The sequence below is a fragment of the Rhynchophorus ferrugineus genome, unplaced genomic scaffold (assembly GCF_030347505.1).
Source record: "Rhynchophorus ferrugineus isolate W39M unplaced genomic scaffold, kcgeb_rfMv2 rfM2, whole genome shotgun sequence".
NCBI classification, from domain to species: domain Eukaryota; kingdom Metazoa; phylum Arthropoda; class Insecta; order Coleoptera; family Curculionidae; genus Rhynchophorus; species Rhynchophorus ferrugineus.
Genome location: NW_027472581.1, coordinates 42,642,487 through 42,663,372, shown reverse-complemented (window position 1 = coordinate 42,663,372; position 20,886 = coordinate 42,642,487). Strand labels below are relative to the sequence as shown.

At 31.0% G+C, this 20,886-nt stretch overlaps 1 protein-coding gene and 1 long non-coding RNA gene across 3 annotated transcripts in view; one reads left to right on the top strand and one right to left on the bottom strand.

Moving 5' to 3' along the window:
- LOC143190836 (uncharacterized) overlaps positions 1–12,540 on the bottom strand; it is a 419,968-nt gene extending 407,428 nt beyond the window's left edge. Inside the window, exons 1-3 of the mRNA XM_076395402.1 lie at positions 12,503–12,540; positions 12,099–12,461; positions 11,960–12,000 (exon numbers count right to left, since the gene is read on the bottom strand). Of these exons, the coding sequence (XP_076251517.1) occupies positions 11,960–12,000; positions 12,099–12,461; positions 12,503–12,540 (442 nt within the window). The remainder of the gene's footprint in view (positions 1–11,959; positions 12,001–12,098; positions 12,462–12,502) is intronic.
- Positions 12,541–18,616: 6,076 nt separating this feature from the next.
- Positions 18,617–20,317, top strand: LOC143191234 (uncharacterized). Of its 2 annotated transcripts, none has more exons than XR_013004451.1 (3): positions 18,617–19,097; positions 19,154–19,262; positions 19,970–20,317. It is a non-coding gene; the product is annotated as an uncharacterized LOC143191234 (long non-coding RNA). The 2 variants fall into 2 exon arrangements; XR_013004450.1 differs by lacking the exon at positions 19,970–20,317 and adding an exon at positions 19,583–19,867 and having other exon boundaries at positions 18,620–19,097.
- Positions 20,318–20,886: the final 569 nt, after the last annotated feature.

The following is a 20,886-nucleotide window of genomic DNA, read 5'->3' as shown; positions in this document are numbered from 1 at the left end:
CAAAGTTAAAAATATGATATAGTAAATACACCTCGAACACATTTTTGTCAGAACAATCATATATCAGACAATTACAGATACACTTTTAGCACTTGAATAATGTGCGCAAATAACAATTAAATTATTAATTATTTAAAAATGTATATGCTTGACGGTAAAATAAACAAAATAATTCCACCAGTATTTGAACAACTTGCCATTGTCATTATAATTATATTTTAATATAGAGTAAATTCAATGAATAACAAAATATAGAAATAGAAATACTTTTGCCAGTATATGCTTGAAAAACGAATTCAATTTTGCAGTCCACGCTATTATATTTAAATTCAATACCAATTTAATAAAAAATTGTAATCATAACATAATACCATAATAACGAGAAAGCTTCCTGTCGCATTAATTAAAATAAAATATATAATATTATGCCCAGATATTAAAACATTAATTAAATTGCGATGCCAATGGGAAATAAATCGAAAATAAGATAATTAATTTCAATTGATAAATGTGGCTTTAACTTGGAGAACACCCATAGCTAGTTATAATTAATAAAATGGACAAGAGGAAGTGGAAGCGTTAGATAGAGTAATTATATTTTTAAATGAATATAAAAAAATTCTAACCGGTAATAATTTTAAAAACATTTATATTTGTTAAACAATACCTTTAAAATTGAAATTGTTAAAAAAAAATTATATATTCCTAATTTTATTGAATAACAATATTTTGTTATCACTTTTTAAGTTTTTGTTGAATGAACCAAGATATGTAAAAATAACGGATTTGGTCGATTGATGTTCATAACTGGGATGTTTTATAAAATGAAGAAACTAAAATTGCAGCTATGAATGAACTAGTGAATCGTACTTTCTTTCTATTTTGGGTTTCTGAAATATGTTTTCTTGGCGATTAAACAAAAGATGAAATTATTATACAATTATTGATTAAATAAAGAATGATTTAATGCTCTCATAAGTTTGAAATGCAACAACTCGGGATATTACTTGAATTTAATGAGAAATTAATGTCAGAAACAAAATAGATACGACAAGTTTAATATCGCTAGGAATGGTTCAGAAAGCAGAATATTGGCTGCGATACCAGTGAAGCTGAGAAGAGTCTTTTTATGTCTGAACTGTTGTCAAACGTTTAAAGTTATTTTAAATTACATTGTAATTATTAACATAATTACAACATAATCTGAAAAGAGTAAAAACTAGGGTAATACTATTCGAAGCTTCTACAGTACATATTATAAAATCAACACAGAACTATTTTTGTCGATTACACAAGGACGCTTAAATGTAATACAAAAAGGTGTCAACCCCATGGGCATATAAAAACTTACTGTTGTAAATTATATAAATGCGTAAAATGCGCAGGAGAGCATCTAACGATAGATTGTACTCGCAAAGTTCATGACGAATAGATTGTACTCGCAAAGTTCATGACGATAAAGTCAAATACGTTAACTGCAATGGCACTCATCCAGCGAACTACAAGGTTTGAATTGTTCACTAGCAACTTGAACAAAAGCTATATCACACATTAATGGAAAAAAGGTAACAAAAACTATTCATACCTACCGGTCCATCCAACACATCAAGACAACCAGATATAACAAATGCACAAATGATAATAGCCCAACTCAAAATCCAGAAACCACACCACAACTTGGCTTGGAAAGCATGATGACTAAACTAATGGAACAACTGAGTATGATGCTTAATAGCTGAAAAAGTAAAGTACAAAATCGCCGTCTGGAATACCTGACTCAATGGAATGGAATGACCTCCAATAACATGCCAGAAAACTAAACATGTTCCTAATTGAACATAATATTGACACTTTGATGGTTTCCGAGACGCATTTCAGATAAAAACTATCTGAAAATACCTAAATATAAACTTTATCATACAAAACACCCCGATAAAAAATCATTCGAGAAGATATAAAATATTTCGAAAGAGAAAAATTCAACAAAGATTACCTGCAAACAACCAGCATAACTTAGAAGCTCATGGACCAATAACAATGTCTGCGATTTACTGCCCACCTAAACATAATAACAAATCAGAATATTTCCGAGCCTTCTTTAGTTCGCTAGGTAATAGGTTTATTGCCGGAGGAGATTACAATGTCAAACGTCTAATGTGGAGACAATAACCTCGAAAGGTAGGGAGCTACTGAAAGCGATGAAAACAGATAACTTACAACATATCTCTACTGGAGAACCAACATATCGGCCATCAGACAGAAATAAAAAACCTGATACTATAGACTTCTGTATCACAAAAAATATTGATACAAAAATGTGTCGTCCAGAATCATGTTTCGACCCTCCTTGTGATTACTCACCAATAATAGTAACAGTTTCTTCAAAAATTATATTCAAAGAAAAACCTCCTTCTCGGTGTAATAATAGAACTGACTGGCAGCTATTTAGATAAAAAAATAGACAGAAACATCTCTTTATATCTACCATTATAAACCGAAAAGAAAGAAAAAGCAGCAATGAATATTACAAAAAATATACAGAAAGCAGCATATTTCGTGACTCCCAACAGTGCAACGGAACGAAACGGCAACGCCGTCAAAGTGATCAGTTAGTAGTAGTTAAAATAATATTGTAAATAAATAAATAAATAGGTTTAGGTAGGTATTAAGCTAAATTGTGTTTATATTAGAATATAAAATGCATATAGTAGATAGGTTAAATAAGGTTTTTGATTATTTTCGTTTAGTTATTATAACGACTATTATGTACATATTTTATTTCAAAATGTTTTATTTTTGTTAAAAATCTAAGTTTTATTATTTTTTAATTTTTATAAAATAATAAAGAAACAATGATTGAAAAAAAGGAGCGCATCAGGCCCCGGGATCCTCTAGGTGATTTGACAAATGTTCTAACTAAACAATAACAAACAGTTATTGTCCGCGCAGGGAATCGAACCCGTGACCTCCTTTGGAAGCTAAACGCTTTAAGCATTACACCATAGAAGCAGTTGTTTACAATATTTCTGGTCTTACATGCTATAGTTAGTGCTTAAAAAGCAAACTGAATGGTTTTTGTACTGAACGCCCTCCGATTTTCCGTCTCATCAGCTCAGCAATAAAATTATACACAAATATCTGATTAATTTAGATAAAAAATATGTGAAAACTTTGTACGTGCCTTTGACATTTGAGTGTTTCCCTCGATTGTACCCCCTTCCCCCCAACAGATCATGACTTGGTGGGGGAAAGGGGGTAAAAAGAAGGTGGTCCCAATGGACCACCTCGGAAGTGGACTCTTAGCATAATTCGCTTGTTACCATAGTCCATCATCAAAACAAAAAGTATGCCAAAACATTTGTAGATAAAATAATAACAATAATAATAATAATAATAATAAATAATCTGAAAAGGCACAAGTACAATCAATAAACAGCAAATATAAAATAATTAAACACATACATGTTATATCACGCGACTGTTAACAGGTCTAATTACGAAAACCGAGTATTCGAAGACAAAGCAGCGTACTTATTAGGCTGAGTGGTGGTGATGTTTAAGACTTCTAGAATGAATCTAGTGTAGGCAGTTTGGTTTACGTTCGCATATATTTAAATCATAAGTGTTGTTTTGTACCGCCGTTCAACAAGTCACCTCTCTTTTTTGTAACGAAATGGTACTTTAAAGTAAATTACTAGTTTCTATGTTCTAAACCCTTCACATTTCATAACTGACGCTTTGTCGCCACGCGAGCTTTAAATTCATTCAATTAACCAGAATCAAATTAATCTCCAAACATAGAAGACAGGTTGACCTTGAAATGGCAACCGTTTGATAGCTCCTGAAAGTATTCCTTGGTGTAGTTAAATGGAATTTGAGTAAAAGTATCGCTACTGAAGCTGTGAGCTCACAAATGGCGAATTATGCTTATAAACTATTCCAATTAAGAAACAGCCTTGAAAATATTATTTTATGAATTTCCAGCCCAAGCATTACAGTTCAGGGCCACCAAAGACGCACTGAAGTTGCTCTGAATTGCACTGTTGAGGGTGAACGGCCACCAAAAGTGGATTAGGACTCAGTTTCTCAGTCGTAGACTATAGAAATCTGGAGTCACCAAAGTTGGAAAACCATTCCATATAGAGAAACTTATTAGGAGGCTTTCACAATAGAGCGATTGTCATCTTGGCCCATTAGAGAAATGTGAGAAATGGGTGTCATATCAGTAGTCTATTTAATTTTTTTTTGGTAGGTTATAATTTGTTGATACTCTCAAGATGTATTTAGAATGTCATAATTCAACCGGGATGGTAACATATCATCAATTCCTCTATATTTAGAAAATTTGAGACATTTTGTTCTGTCAAGAAGTTTCAAGGATTTATACACCCTATTACCAAAAGTTACAGGGAGAAAGAGTTTTCAATAAATTAGAAGAAAGGTACACATCGAGATCAAATCAAAGTTTGAATGAATTAATAAACGATATTGTAGTTTTTAAGGCATTTTTTCGATAATGAAGATGTAAGGAATTAATTAATCTACGGTGAATTGTTGCGCCAGTCTCAATGAGGGACTGAAAGTCGTCAGTTTAGATTTCTCGGAAACTTGGATGTTCTGAAAGAATCTAAAGAAAAAGTCTGGTTAACTTTTTATATAGAATGTACATATACAATATATTCAAAAAATTAAGAATTGGGAACTTCAAAGTGGTTCGATCAACCATAACAATTACAAAACTGCGAAGTATCAATACAATCAACTATTATGTCCGATGATTTAGTTTTATTTAGTATTATTCAATTTGTGGCGACCGCCACGACCCTTTAGGCCACCACCAATTCACCATCAACAACTACAAAGGTTGGCAAGGCCGGTGGATTGGTACCATGCAGTTCTGGAGTATAAAAGGCCATCACGACGACGTCTCGCTCTCTTTTCTTATCACCGTCCCCCTGTAACAGTACCACTTCCACAGCGCTACCGTACTTCCTTCACCTTAACCTAATATCCTGTCCATTCTCCCATCGACCACATGTATCAATCGTAAGTTAGAATAAACAACTTTGATTCAACCAGTGTTTTTAGTTCCCGTGCAAATTCCTTCCAAAAATAGTAGTGAGTGTTCTGATAGATAACCGCAGCGGCAGCCACACGTTTCGACCGACCGACCGACCCGACGAACATTGCTACAATTGGTGACCCCGACGTGATCAAAGTGCCTAACAGGTAAATCAACTCAACATAAGCCACTCGACAGGTGCTTGACACGTGCATGGAAGGATAGCACGAGGAACGGAACTCATCAACATCATGTGGTCGACGACATCCCTCGAGACTAGCCTGATGGACGAAAACCACAGAAGCCCGTCATGTATACCAGCAACACATGAGCACCCTCGCATCACGAAACGGGACACGTAACACATTTACAGGTACCCTCAAACAAAGCTAAACGCCTCAAGACGAACGACGTCCTGCTACAACTCCGATGGCAGCTGATCCCGTAAAACTCCTCGCTCAGGTTGGGATCCCCATCTCATCAGCAGTCCCCGGGCGTTTGTTTGCGTGATCACGGGTGCATTCCCGAACTTGCACCACATATAGGTACGTTCCACGGCTGTTCCACTAGGAGGGGAGTTATGTGGCGACCGCCACGACCCTTTAGGCCACCACCAATTCACCATCAACAACTACAAAGGTTGGCAAGGCCGGTGGATTGGTACCATGCAGTTCTGGAGTATAAAAGGCCATCACGACGACGTCTCGCTCTCTTTTCTTATCACCGTCCCCCTGTAACAGTACCACTTCCACAGCGCTACCGTACTTCCTTCACCTTAACCTAATATCCTGTCCATTCTCCCATCGACCACATGTATCAATCGTAAGTTAGAATAAACAACTTTGATTCAAGCAGTGTTTTTAGTTCCCGTGCAAATTCCTTCCAAAAATAGTAGTGAGTGTTCTGATAGATAACCGCAGCGGCAGCCACAAATTATTTAATTCATTTTGATATATTTATAATAATATATATAAAAAAGTCTTAAAAGACCATGTTCAAAACCAATGAATTGCAAGGTTTATTGGTCGAAAACCCATCTGAAACTCTAAAAGTGAATTCAGACAGCTTAACAGCTGATAAATCTACTACTTCCAAGTATTTACATGAAATGAATTTCACACACTACTCACGAATTGCCTGAAAGTGACTGAAGCTTGACTAATATACATTTTTCTCAATAAATCCTGAAAGTGAGAGTATATACAAAAGGCTAATATAATAAACAAGGTATAAATCAAACCAAGGGACTTGCCCAGAGAAGTGAATTAATACTCACTATATATGGATATGAAAGCAGTCCAATAGATAATGGAATTAAATCTCTATATATCGGATCGTTACACTTCGCTGATGAAGCGAAAATATTAGTATATTTTATAAATGCCTGGTACTGAAGACACTCCTTATTATCTCCACCCAAACCCATAGAAAATTTAGTGGAAAAGTATTTGCGAAACTAGGTGTGGCAAAAATATGTTTAAGAGTAAGAAGTTAGTTCTAAAAGATAAAAAAGAGGAGTGTCCTAAAGCAGGAACTCACGGAGTAACCCAACCTCAATCCAGTGAAAATGACAAGTTTTTTTTGAAGTTAAGAGAAAGATGAGAATAAGTATTAGCTAGCGATGTACAATGCTTATAATATTAAATTAATTAAATTAAAAAAAAAACACTTTTTCAATTACTGATGGGTAATACAGCGTCGAATAAATACATTCAGTGTTATAATCAAATATAATGTAGGTTCTCACATGCATCTGGGCTTAAATTTTGCATTCAAAATTAAACGTCGTAAACTAGCACAGTGAGAATAAATGTCTCGCCGTAATCGGTCATTAACGTTTACACTACAGATTAATATTACTAAAACTAAAGAAATGGCGAAATAAGGCAAGATTTGTGGAATACTTGTTGATTTTGCAACATAACAACGCACCATCTCACAAAATTATCAGTGTCAACAAATTTCTGATCAAAAAATTTAACAAATACCTGATATGATCTGATACTGATATGGTTCGAACCTATTTCCTTCTGTTTCCAATAGTCAAATCGTAGTTTCAATAGAAAACTCAAAATCCATTTCAAACGATTATTTGGAATTTTTGATGGATAAATGTTGTATGATAAATAATAAACATCTCGCATTTTACTGGTCAATTTCCAGTACTTTTCTGATAGAATATACAAGGTACAGAAAATATTAGAGGCTTCTTTGGGACCAGTGGGGAAATATTATTGATTACTTTTAAGTACTTTTATTTAAAATTACTGATTATTAGGCCTTATTCTAACATCGCAACTAACTGTAATAAATTAACATTATAAAAGGAACTATCTTTATTTGATAGCATATATAACTTACAAATCAATGCTCTAGTGTATATATTTATATGAATCATATATTAGAATTTAGGTATATAATTTCATCCGTTGTAAATAATATAGACATTAAAGGTAAAAATTAAATAGTATAAGCGTAATATCTGCAATTGTGTTTTTCCTGAGTGATGGTCACAGTCCAATCACAGACAAGGTCAACAACAAATAAAGGTTTTGTTTAAAATGCGGTAAGTTTTACCTCCCGCAACGTTGAAACTTATACTATTAAATTACCGAAACATTGCATGATTTCAATACAATAATTTAAAGAAATATAAACAATACCAATCTGTTGGAAATATACATATCTTTTTGTTATAAACAAAATCAAAATCAGTGTTGATAACTTTTGAGTCGAATATAGCCCTTTCGATTATCCTTCCAAAAATCAAATTTTAGAGTGGTTGAAGACTACAAAAACATTGATATGAATACCAACTTTTTATTTGGATATGCAAGAAGAATTACTTTCAAGGAAATGATAACCCCTTTGCGCTTAATTAAATTAATAGATTAAAAACATCAGCGATAATGTTTTACATCCCTGGGCATGGATTTATCTATGATTTCTTGACGTGGTCGTCTCATTACCCATGACAAAAATAAAAACAATATTGCTCAAACAAGTGAATCTTATAAGAAATAACAGAGAATATTGACATCTAGTGACTGAGTAAAATGTACAACTCAAAGCAAGAAAATGTTTGCACAAATATATTAATCTATATGCAGAATATTGTGGCAAATAATAAAAATAATTGGTAAACAATAATTTCTAATTTCATTTCAAAATATAGGAGGCAATCCTCGTATTATTACTTTACTAAATCTTACGTTCTTATGATCTTTCCTGCAATATAGTTTAGATGAAAACATTGTGTCTAATATTAGTGAGTACCATAAAAATAAAATGAATAATATAATATTATTATTAAATTTTAACGTATATAAATGCAACAAAAAATATATTTCATTAAACATTTTTTATACAAAATTGTATTAAATAATTAAATTCTAAATTAGTTCATTCAAATTATACAAAACGTTTCAACAACTGCAAACCGTAGTCTGCAGTTTTTTAAATTTATTTCGAAGTAATCGGAGTAATTAATCCACGTTTTTAACATCATTTATCAAAACATATCAATTCCAATTTAACACAAAATACAAGACTGTAATAAAAAAAATAAGCAAATATAATTCTTGCAGGTTCTTTTAAGCATATTTTAGATATATCAAACAGATATTAATTTTTTTAAACTAATTTATTCGTAAATAAATGAATTCAACATTTATTCATTAGTTTATTTAGTTTGTTATTCAAATTGTTTTGAGAGCGTTGATTTGTTGTTTGTATCAATTTAAACGGTCATATATATATTGGTTGGGTACTTTGGGACTATCATTATATAAATTATTTTATTTATATTAATAATTTAACTTATTGATCGAATATTTTATTACCAACCAATTTAACACATTAGAATTGCTTCGAAAACATAAAAATATGTTTGTACGACATTGTCACAGAATATAAAGTAAGTATAAGTATAAAGTATAATCAAGTTTTAATACAAAGAGAGAGTATTCATGTTTGCTAAGAATATTATAAAAAGAGTTGTTTGGAAACATTTGCACCGACTGCGTCTCTTCTCAACTATCAATAATTTTTGACTAACTTCATAACTCTATACACGGATATACCACATTATACCAGAGACAAAAAAATGGTCTAAAACAAAAAAATATTATAATTTATTAAAACATTACTTGAGTTTAGAATTACTAGTTTTTATTACAATTAATAAGTTACCTAATTTAATAGGTTAATTAATAATTAGTTAGTTAATTTAGGATTTTACTTACAATTAATTAAATGAAAACTAAATAAAGAGCAATTACAAAAACTAAAAAAAAAATCCAGTTAGTTTTATAAGATTCTATCTATACCTATCGATAATAGTTTTAGTAATTTCTTTTCATCCTTATCTTAGTATTTGAAAATATATTCTATTTGAACAATAATATCGTTACAGTTTGTTTTATGTAACTAAGAGTGGGTCGATTTTGTCTATCGTGCGTCAAACGAGAGCATTAAACACTCAAGATTGAAGTTAATTGGTATTAGTCACAACGACTTTTATTGTAGCACTCACTGAATTTTTCGTGCCAATTTATAATGTCATCTTTGGACTTACATTACGCCAACATGAAAATTTTGGTGCAGAGAAAATATATTTCACTCCAATTTAATATAAGATACTGTAACATCCAGACAAAATGTTCCACACTTATGATATTAAAAGCATGACCATTTAATTTAATAGCTTTGAAAACCGTTCAGTGTAAAAATAATCGATAAATCTGGGGTTAAACCACCAGAAAGTCGAGATAAGACGGTTGATAAAAAATGATTATATTTGATTAATGTATTTGGTGATTATGTACATATAATATTTGAACAAAATCTAGCACTACAAATATTAAAAGTCAAGCTCAAATTCGTCGTAAAAGTTGTAGTAATGTGTTACTAACATTACCATATAATTAAATAATTAATAATAATAAAGCAATATCAACCGGCATGAACTCACAATATCAAGCAGTATAATCTGCGTGATGTTAAAACTTAATAAAATAATTAATTTATATATATATATATATATATATATATATATATATATAAAAATTCGACAAAGCTCGAAACAAAACACCCTAAAAAAGTTACAAATATCCGCAACAATAATCGCACGAAATCATTCAGGATAGATTTCGAAAACAAATCAACAGGTAGATAGAGTCAACAAATGTCAAACTTTTCGCATTTACAATAAACCAAACTATCAAAAGTATTAACATACAATTAAGTTTAATACTAGAATATATTGCAAATAATGAAACGAACGATATATACACATAAAACAATACGGTTAATTAAATATGTACTCAAAAACGAGAACTGCTTAGCTCTATAATTATACCCAGAAATAAAAGATTATTTATATATATCTTATTGAAAAACTAATTTTAACCATAATAAAATATATACTTGTAATGTTATATTACACTGTAATGAAATATGACCAATAATAATTTATTAATAATAACTAAGAAGCACCTAATTTTTAGAAAATCATTTTATTAAAATATTTAAATGATATAAGAAGTTCTACATAACCTTACTTAAATGTACGTTATCCACATGTGAACATGAAAAAGCATTTCCAAAACAATATCAACAGGTAGGCCAGGTCAAATGTCAACTAAATTCCCCGTATTTAGTCATAAATAGCTATACGGTAACAGCGTTATATGGGAAAAGTTTGTTAAATAATGAATAGTCACAGTTAAGGCGGCCCATATCGCATCACTGAAAATGCAAATAAAATATTTTTAGGCTATAAATAAATTTTAAATGAGTCAAAAACAATTTCATTTCCTACAGTACGAACGTTTTATTGCTTTTAAAATACCATTAAATATAACTCTTAGGAATATTTAAGATACTAATAAAAATAAATGGCGAGTACAAATACTACAGGGTTTCTAAAATCTATCTATAGAGTATGGCAAAAGATAATTCGAAAATTTGCAGAATGAGTGTTCTACTAAATTTGATATTCGTTTGTTTTTTTTTTTTGTTCGATATTCGACTTAGGTGTTACTTATTTAAATAATTACTACTCAGGTAGAAAATCCGAAAATAGAGACCATAAATTACCGCAACATCTGAAAAACTTAAGCAAATATATAAAATATTCCTAATTCAAACATCTTAGATAACAGCTAAATCCTATGTAAACAAATGGCAAAATGTGAGGTTGTTTCTTTCCCCCTGCCCCGCCGATATATATGACGTCAGAATAGGTAAACTAACCTCGAAAATGTTTGTTTTGATACGGTTATAGTGATAATAGATTCTAGTTTCAATAATTAATAGAAATATTGAAACTATATCATGTAATTGTTCCCTCTTGTTTAATAAATACCATATTGTTAGTTAAATAGTGATGTCGCATTTAGTTAACCCTTAAGAAACCCTTAAGATTTGTACTTACCATATATGTTGTTAAGTTTTTTTTTTATTTAAGACATGGTGGCATAAACTAATTAGGCATAACGAATTTATTCCTGTACAGAAAGTTGAGGAACATCACCAGCTGATAGGCATATGTCACTCGCGTTTTCGCGCTCTACGATATCGGTGGCGTCACCTAGTGAAGCCGGTATCAATTGTTGACCGCCCCCGGGGCAGGAATGGTGCGCAGCAGGATTGCGCGGAAAATTTTCGAATTTTCAAAAGTTGCCGACTGGCACATGTCACGCGATAATAAAATTGCTACCGATCAGAGGTCGCCGGGTCCACGTGCACCAAACGATTAACCACAACATTACGCGATCCTGCTTCGATCCACTGTAGACTCCCCAGTTCGCGTCGGTGGACTGTTCCTGTTTTGTAGCCGGCAGTATTGTTTTTTTTAAACCTGTCGTCGATCTGAAATACCGGCAGCATCCTTACCTGGACTAGTCTGCCAACTGAGACCTCCGATAAACATTTTCCTGCAACAGAAAAGAAAGAGCGTGACGTTAGAGCCGAGTGCGGGGGCGGGGCGAGAGCACGTGTGCGGCCACCGGCGGTGGCAGCGGTCGACACTCACCCGGGGTCGTTGGGCACTTCGGCGGGAGATCCGCCGGCGACAAGATCCTGATTTTGGCCTTCCATGACACTGAGCGATAACTGCTGAACTACGACTACACTAAAAGGTAAACAGAGACCGGGTAACGCTGTCGGCCCGATCGCGTGCTGTGCTCCGCTATCAACACGGTACTGGCGGCGACGGCGGTCGCGCGCGTTCGGGCGCCTCCGGGGGTGAGGGGCGCAGGCGCGCGCCTCGCCTCGGCGCCCGGCATCGCCGCCGTGATTGGGGCGAGCCTTGCAGTGCGGTGTTGTGACGCAACGGCGCCCAGCGGCGCCCGATGCACGCGCCTCACTCTTGCAACGATTTGTTGCGGTCGCGTTCCTGACAAAAACCGAATGCCGGCTTCACAAATCACTGCAAACCATAACAACAGGAAAAGTTCCATGAAACCGGGGCTCATCGGCTTTTTCGGACGCTCAAAAACAAATTCGACAACTTCATTGATGGAAAATTAAATTAGTCTCTACATAAGATATGTGAATTAATTTTGAAGGATTTTTTTGTAAGTTTTATTTGACTGTTTGCTATTCTGCAAGATCATATAACATTATCGTATAAGATGTTCGAACAATGTCATGTTCCAAATACAGATTTCCGAGTTCCAGGTATACTGCCAAAAAAAAATTCTTCTCAATATATGTTATTTTGAATTAATTCAATTAAATGGAATAAACTTACTTGACAAGGAAGGAGTGCCAGCTTCGGAAATTACTGCGAATTATAACAAGAGAAGTTTTATGAAACCAGCGCTCATAGGATTTTCTAGGTGAATTAAAAACATATTCGTTAACTTCATTGATACAAAATTTGATTTGCTTTATATAAAAATTACCAGTTAATTTTGAATTTTTTTCAAAATTCATTATTTTATTACGGAAAAACATTTTTTATTAGGTTTAGATTTGCAAATATTTTTTTAACCGAATTTTCCTGTTTTTAGAATTCACCTATTTTTAACCGACTTCCAAAAAAGAGGAGTTTCTATGTTTCCGCTGTATATATATATATATATATATATATATATATATATATATATATATATATATATATATATATATATATATATATATATATATATATATATAGTAATGTATGTTAAATACGTTAAATATTGTAATTAGATAAATAGGTTTAGGTAACATTGGTATTAAGCTAAATTGTTTGTATATAGTAGAATATAAAATACGTGTAGTAGTTACGTTAAATACATACCATATTATATGTACATATTTTATTTTAAAATGTTTTTTTGTGTTAAAAATCTAAGTTTGATTCTTTTTTAATTTTTAGTGAGTTCCTTGTTTATTTTTTGAAATCGGTTAAATTTTTTTGCTAAAAATATTTTATTAAAATTTTCCTTTTATGTTGGGTAAACGTTGGGTTAACGTTTCACACTGGGACTTTTATTGCTATTATTGTGACTTATAGTTATAATTGTTATATTTTCAGATATCATAAAAGTTACCAAAGCTAAAATAAAGGATTATTTAATATTTTTTGTGAATCCATGTCCAAAATAAAGATATGTAACCTATGTTCCCTTCTCAAAATATATTTACTTTTGAATCCATTAAATTAACCGGAATCAACTTACTTATCAAGAAAATAATATCGACTTCACAAATCAATCCAAACCATAACAACAGGAAAAGATTTTTAAAACTCATCGGCTTTTTCGGGCGCACAAAAACATATTCGACATTGTTAGGAAATTTTACTCGTTTCTATATAAGAATTGTGAATTAATTTTGAAGATTTTTTAAGTTCTATAATATATGATGAAACATTTTAACGTTTACGTCTAAGAATAATGTTTCTATCATTTACTATTCTGCCAGAATATGAATAACATTACACCACACATACTATCACAAGAAATTATTCTCAATATATATTCTTTTGAATTAATTCATTTAAATAGAATCAACTTACTTATCAAGGAAAAAATACCAGCTTAGCAATTCACTGCAAACTATAACAACAGGAAAAGTTTTATAAAACCGGTGATCATCGGAAGCAAAAACAAATTCGACAATTTCATTTATAGAAAATTTAATTCGTTTCTATATATTCGTTTTTTGGACATTCGATATTTTATTACAAAAAGCATGTTGTAGGGATGAAAATACATGAATGTATTATAATTAAATAAAACGTTTAATGGTTAAAGGTAGCTTTCAGATTTTCTCAATTTATTTATAAATATAAGATAAAATAAAAAAGTTCTATTTTATAGGTATATGTATGTGACTTTAGTATTTGTTTTTATTATTAATTGCATCTAACATTGGATATACTTAGTAGAATAGTAATTTATAAATTAATTTATTATTACAGTTCTGTTATACTTGTATCGACACAAGCAAAGTGATTACGAAATTAATGCATCAGCATGTATTTACAAAATTAAAATAGAACTAAACTACTTTAGTTAAGAATAATACTTATACACTATACAAGATCGTGTGGTTCGGTCCGCTTCAAACTTCTGATTTCCTGTGTGTTGTCCAGTGGCTCTTTTGATTCCATAATACTGCGATTCAGTAACAATATTTTAGGTTTCAAGGCAAAATCATGGATAATTTCGTAAACCCATTAGATTTCGAGTTCATTATGCAGCTCTTCGTTTAGTTACGTAACCAACGTATACCTTTGTTTTAGCAGCGTTAGCTTTCTAGTTTGTTTGATGTTTTAGTGCAACCCTATATTTATACCCCATAGGTCCAAATTGTCTTTAATTGACTGATAAACCAATCTCTTTGATTTTAGATCAGGTAGAAAGTATACTCCGACTAATCAGTACAGTTGTTTGATTTAAATATCCATCTCAAGTTTTTCGTAATTATTTTGTTAGATATTTTAGGATTATCCTTGTATATATATTACTTTATTTATATTAACAACTAAACTTATTGGAATTACTTATAAAACATTAAGATATATTTAACAAAAAATGTTTCACAGAATCTCAAGATTTCAGGATCAACATCATCGAAGTCAGTCAAGTGTGGCTTCACAATGTTAAATTGCAATTACACTTACTGCCAAAAGAAAGGTTTATTTTTAAAGAAAATATTTCCTTGTAAATACATTTTTCAATTAAAGAACAACCAGTATATGTTATATCTTTCTCTTCTCTTCACAATATATGTTTTTGAATTCATGCAAATAATCGCGATCGACTTCCTTATCTGCAACAACTTCATTTAAACAAATTAATTTAAAAAAGTGCTCTTGGCTCAACATTGCTCGAACGCATTCTATCATGGCATGTCCATTTATATTATTTTTTCAGCTAATAGCTGTAAATTTAGGTAGTTGCTTTTATAATATCTGAAAATGTAGCAAATGTCTGAAATCTTACCTCTACATAAAATATAAAGGCAAAATGTTTAAAAAAAAAATATTTTCAAACTTAAACGTTAAAAAACGTTTTTCACAATATAATATAGAATTACATAGATAACAAGAAACCCTCAAAATTAATTCACAATTCTTATATAAAAACAAATCACATTTTGTATCAGTGTTTCGTAGTCTTTGAATTTGCTTTTAATTCACCTAAAAATACCGATAAACGCTGATTCAATAAAATATCTCCTGTTATGGTTTCCAGCAATTTGCGAACCTAGTATTCTTTTCTTGATAGGTAATTTGATTCCATTTAATATTAATTAAATTAAATTATTAATTAAATTTAATGAATTCAATAGAGCATAGAATGACTCTATTTTTGTGTGTTTGAAAAAGCCGATAAGCGCTAATTTTATAATCCTTTTCATGTTGTTAAGTTTACAGTGATATGTAAAGTATTGATAAGTAAAAACAACATATACTGAGATGCGATATGTGATCATTTTTCATCAAAAAAAAATTTCGAACTTTAAAAGTATTGGCAAATCAATAAATGTCCAATAAACTAAAATCATCATATAATTGAATCAAAATATGATAAAATAAATCAGAATTTTTTATACATTTTTATAAATCATTCCTTTATTTTTTATACGAGCTTTGTCACACTCTGTAACCCGTATAGACAAAACAGGTGATATTGCACGTAATGTTCCTAATAAAAGTGAGTGAAACCTTTCAATAAAATAGTTTCAGGGATATTTCTATGCCACCTGTAACTAATTGAAAGTAACTAGAAACAAACAGTTGATTAACACAACAAGGCACTTAGTCATATCTCCCAGAACTAGACTAATTGCAAAATCTGTTTATTTTTCCTTTATCTTAATCTACGATTACAGTAATTACCATGTTTTAACTGGGTTTATTTCGATACACGCGCTATTTGAATTTTTCGAAAGCAATCAGTAAGAGATTATTATTTTCTACTTAATTAGCAAAGCTAATTTCTACACCAGTATTATCAGATGAAAAGTGTATTATTTTCCTTTCCATATAAATTGGAGCTTACTATTATCAGTAATATACGCTTAAAGATCAATTTCATTATATTTCTAAATATCTATTTTAATAACTATTACTAACATGAATTTTAGTATATCAACTATTTGCTACAAACCTATTTAAAAACTTAAAAATAATTTCAAGTCTAGAATAAACTTATTCTTCATGAATTGAACATTATTTCACCAGTACGAACGTTATTTTTTTGTTTTCTGGTGTACTGTTTTATAGGTATCTCTATCCTATGACTGACAATAGTATAAATGATCTAGTATCGCTTTACTGGCACATAATCGAACGGGATGACACACTGCCTTAGTTTAAGACCATGTTACTAATCCAATCTTTTTTTTAATTTTCTGTTTCAATACGAAGAAATCAGGTTCTAGGGATCATAAAAAAATATCCTCAAATGTTTGTATAGTGAATGATTTCAATCTTCATAGGTAGTCTTTCAAATTATTTTGTTTATAAACAGTTTAAATAGCAAGAATAAGACGGGAATACAGGACAAAAAGTAATCGGAATATCTTAGCTTCCAGGTCAAGAGTTAACGATTCTGAAATTATATTGTGTTTTTCATATATTCTTGGAGCTTCTGCTCAACAATCAAGCCGAATATTAATGACCGCTATTAAGGACATTGAAATAGAAAATGACTCTTCATTTGCCATATTCTTTAAACGTTGGATAACCAGTATTAACCAAGTAGTCGTACCTATCCGAAAGGGTCCGAGCCAATAAGACGCTGAATTTTGGTAAAACGTTAAGTTTTGGTGAACATTAAGTCGTAAACCTATTGATACAAAGAAGAATTATACTTGTAAGTCTTATAGTTATATATAAATCCGCAACAAACTACACAGGCTACAGATTTTTCATTTCAACTCTTAATTAAAATACGTTTTTATCTTTTAGCTTTTTATAGAGAGGCAGTTTACTTATATGTTTTTGAAAACTATAACACAGTTAGGTCTTGCCGTAAGTATTACTATCATGGTTTAAGAAAATATTAGATGATTTTAGGTCGCAGACAGTTGATCGGAGGAACTGTTAAGAATTAAGTTATACTAATTTGATCGGCAAACAGTTAGCCAAATAGAGAATATAAATTTCCGATCACAATTATATTTCTTAGCAAGAATTTGCTGTTGTTCATACTGCGAAACTTGTCAAATCTTGAAGTGATATTTAGTGGATTTTAGATAAAATTGTTGGGGTAGGCACGTGCTCTATATTCAAATGGAAAACAATTTAACAATATTGGGCAACAAAAAATGCTGTGGAAAGATGAGTGCAAAAATTATATTTATTTTAATCTTATTGTTTTAAAGGCCTATATGGAAAGCTGCCGGAGAGACTCATTGAAGTTGTAAACATTCAATTTTATGTTTATTTACATCATTAACATTATGTTTACTTGAGCAGTAGAATCTAAAAGATAAAAATTAGTATCGCAAAATCAGTAAAGTATCGCTGTCCATGCTGTAAGGTCATGAAACGTGGATTGAAAGAAAAAGATGGTATTGAAATGAGAGAATTGATTGAGATAGAAAAGATTTTAAAAAATGGTAATGACAATGACCATGATAGTCAAGTAATATGAATACCGTACAATATAGTACCTACATCAGCGGAGAAGAATCAAAATCCAACGTTAATAGACAGAGACTAACGAAGTTTAAAAAGGAATGTGGTAATATTGTTTCGAAAAAAACAGTACGGCAGGAGCTCCATAAATCTGACATGTATTGAAGTGCTGCGATTATGAAACCTTTTCTAACGCTAATCTGCGAGAAAAATGATGTAGTGGTCATAAAATCTGGACACTTGATTGGAAAAATATGGTATGATGAATCGTCTTTACATTGTTTTCTACAAATGGGTGGGTTAATGCCTCCTCCTTAATTACCTCCTTTTTAACATGGGTTGGGTAGGTAGGAATTAAGCCTATCAACCATAGAAAAAATACACGGTTTTGAAAAATTTCACGGTATAGGCGACCTTGGAGAAATGTTTTGTTTAGTTCAATCAACTGTAGCGCTGCAATCGTAAATTGTGATAGGCTAGTTTAAATTCCTGGTGCCGCCACTAACATGAACTGTGATTGGTTGATCAAATTGTGTGAAATCAGCATTTCCTATGGACGTCAATTTTTATGTTTGTTGTTTGTAGGTTATGGTTTTTGTTTAGATCACGAAATTTTCGTTTTACGTTGTGCATATTTTCTGTTTTACATTAATTATTATGGAGTAATAATATAAAAATTGATGACAATGCGTCAATGTAGTAAAAGATGTAGTGTACCGGGGTAAAATTCTACTACGGAAATTAGACATCGTTTCCCAAAGAATGATCTCGCTTCTTTCCAAAAATGGGTTGATCAAGTAAATAGTAGTAAGTTACCTGGATAAACCACAATGCAAATATATCAACGTCATGGTGTTTGTTATGGACATTTTAGTGAAAAATTTAGAATTATCCTTCCTTCACGAACAGGTATTAGGATAAATGCATATCCATCATTGGTTTTATCAGGTACATATAAAATAATGTATCTACTACATGTCTGTTTATATATTGATTGTTTACAGAAAATCAAAACCTTATGAAGATGTTAGTAGTAATAAAATTCAATTAATCTACCAAGTTGTTCGTATGCTGTCAGTGTGATGTCTCTACATAAAGAAGTCTTACAAGAAGGTAATAATTAATATAACTAGATAATTAGTAATAGTAAATGCTACTCTTAATTGTAAAATATCCCTAAAATATTTGCAATACTTTAACTTTTTAGAACAATCAGTGTTCAATCATTTTATAGTAGAGGAATTATATATTTAAATTTGATTGCCTTGTTAAGAAAATATTTGTTATGATGCCATCAATTAAAAATTTAATTGCTACTTTTAGGGGATTTATTACCTTAAAGAAATCCATTTTGTCTAAATTTACAAATAACTACATTTGTTTAACAAATCTTAACCAAGATTGCTTAAAGAATTTTGTTGGATCTATTAGAGGTCATGGAGGTAGAAACAGCATCCTTCCCCTAGTATGTTCGAGAAATTTTTAAAAGGGCTCATCACTTCAATTTTTTTACATCATTCCCCCGGAGAAAATTGTGAAGAAGATGAACATGTTAGATAACTTATATTATTTTTTAACGGGAGTTCTAGTACCACTTGAGGTTGTTAAATCACCACTTGAATCTATATTTTCAGTTCCAGAGAATTTTGCTCTGAGGAAAACAAGAGTCTAATATTGTATTTTAGTCTTATTTCAGGCTATTTAACAAAACTTCTGAAAAAGAGATAAGATGCAATATTTATCTATATTCTATATTAAGTAGTTCCATAGATTAAATACTCTAAAATCTAAATATCTTAAAAAAACACATACATTTTTAGTGTTTCAACTGTCCAATCCATTATGATTTTCAAGACCAAATTTTAAGTTATTATGAGGTGTGATTGTATTTTTGGTTTAATGAAGTTAATGCAATATCAACAGGGAACGATTTAAGGTTTACCTTCAATATATTAAGATAAGTTAGAACTCTAATAGATCCCATAAAATTGATGGCACTAAACATATATGGGAAGGCGTTATAGAAGAATTATAGATATTTTAATATTGCCTAGAATAGAGTTCATAATTGTTTTTTGTTTGCTTTTTGTTTATATATATTTATATTATTTACACTTATGTATATTTGTATAGGATTTTATTTTAATAAATTAATTTTAAAATTTAAATTTGATTTTTATTTAAATATTATTGGCCAATAAATGTGACGTCACAAAATAATCGGGCGAAATGGCAGACCACTCAAAGCAAAGTATTTTCCTTACAGGTTTCTTCAAATAACCAAATAATATATAATAATATACCAAATAATATAATAAATAATAAAGAGTCAAATGAACGGTTCGACTGTTTTTTCCATTCGTGATGTCAGACGAAGTGTACGAGTTCTTGTCTGTATAAAATGTGAGATAGGAAAGGACGGAGATAAATGCTTGTAGCAGTTAATTTTAAATGTCTTTATATTCTCCAATGGCACTATAAGCGAGACAGAGATGTATATATATATTTATTCACGTGATAACTTTTAAAAAAATGGAAAACAAAATTACTAATTTCGTAATTTCTATTACCATGTAATAAATAAAATAAATTTAAAGGAAGTAGGATTACTTTTATGCTGAATGTTCTGTGGATGTGTAAAGAAGAAAGGAATAATAACACCACAAATGTTTTATCGTGTTTTAATATATTAATTGCTATTTTTAAATAACAGCATAATAAATATAAATAGTTCAAT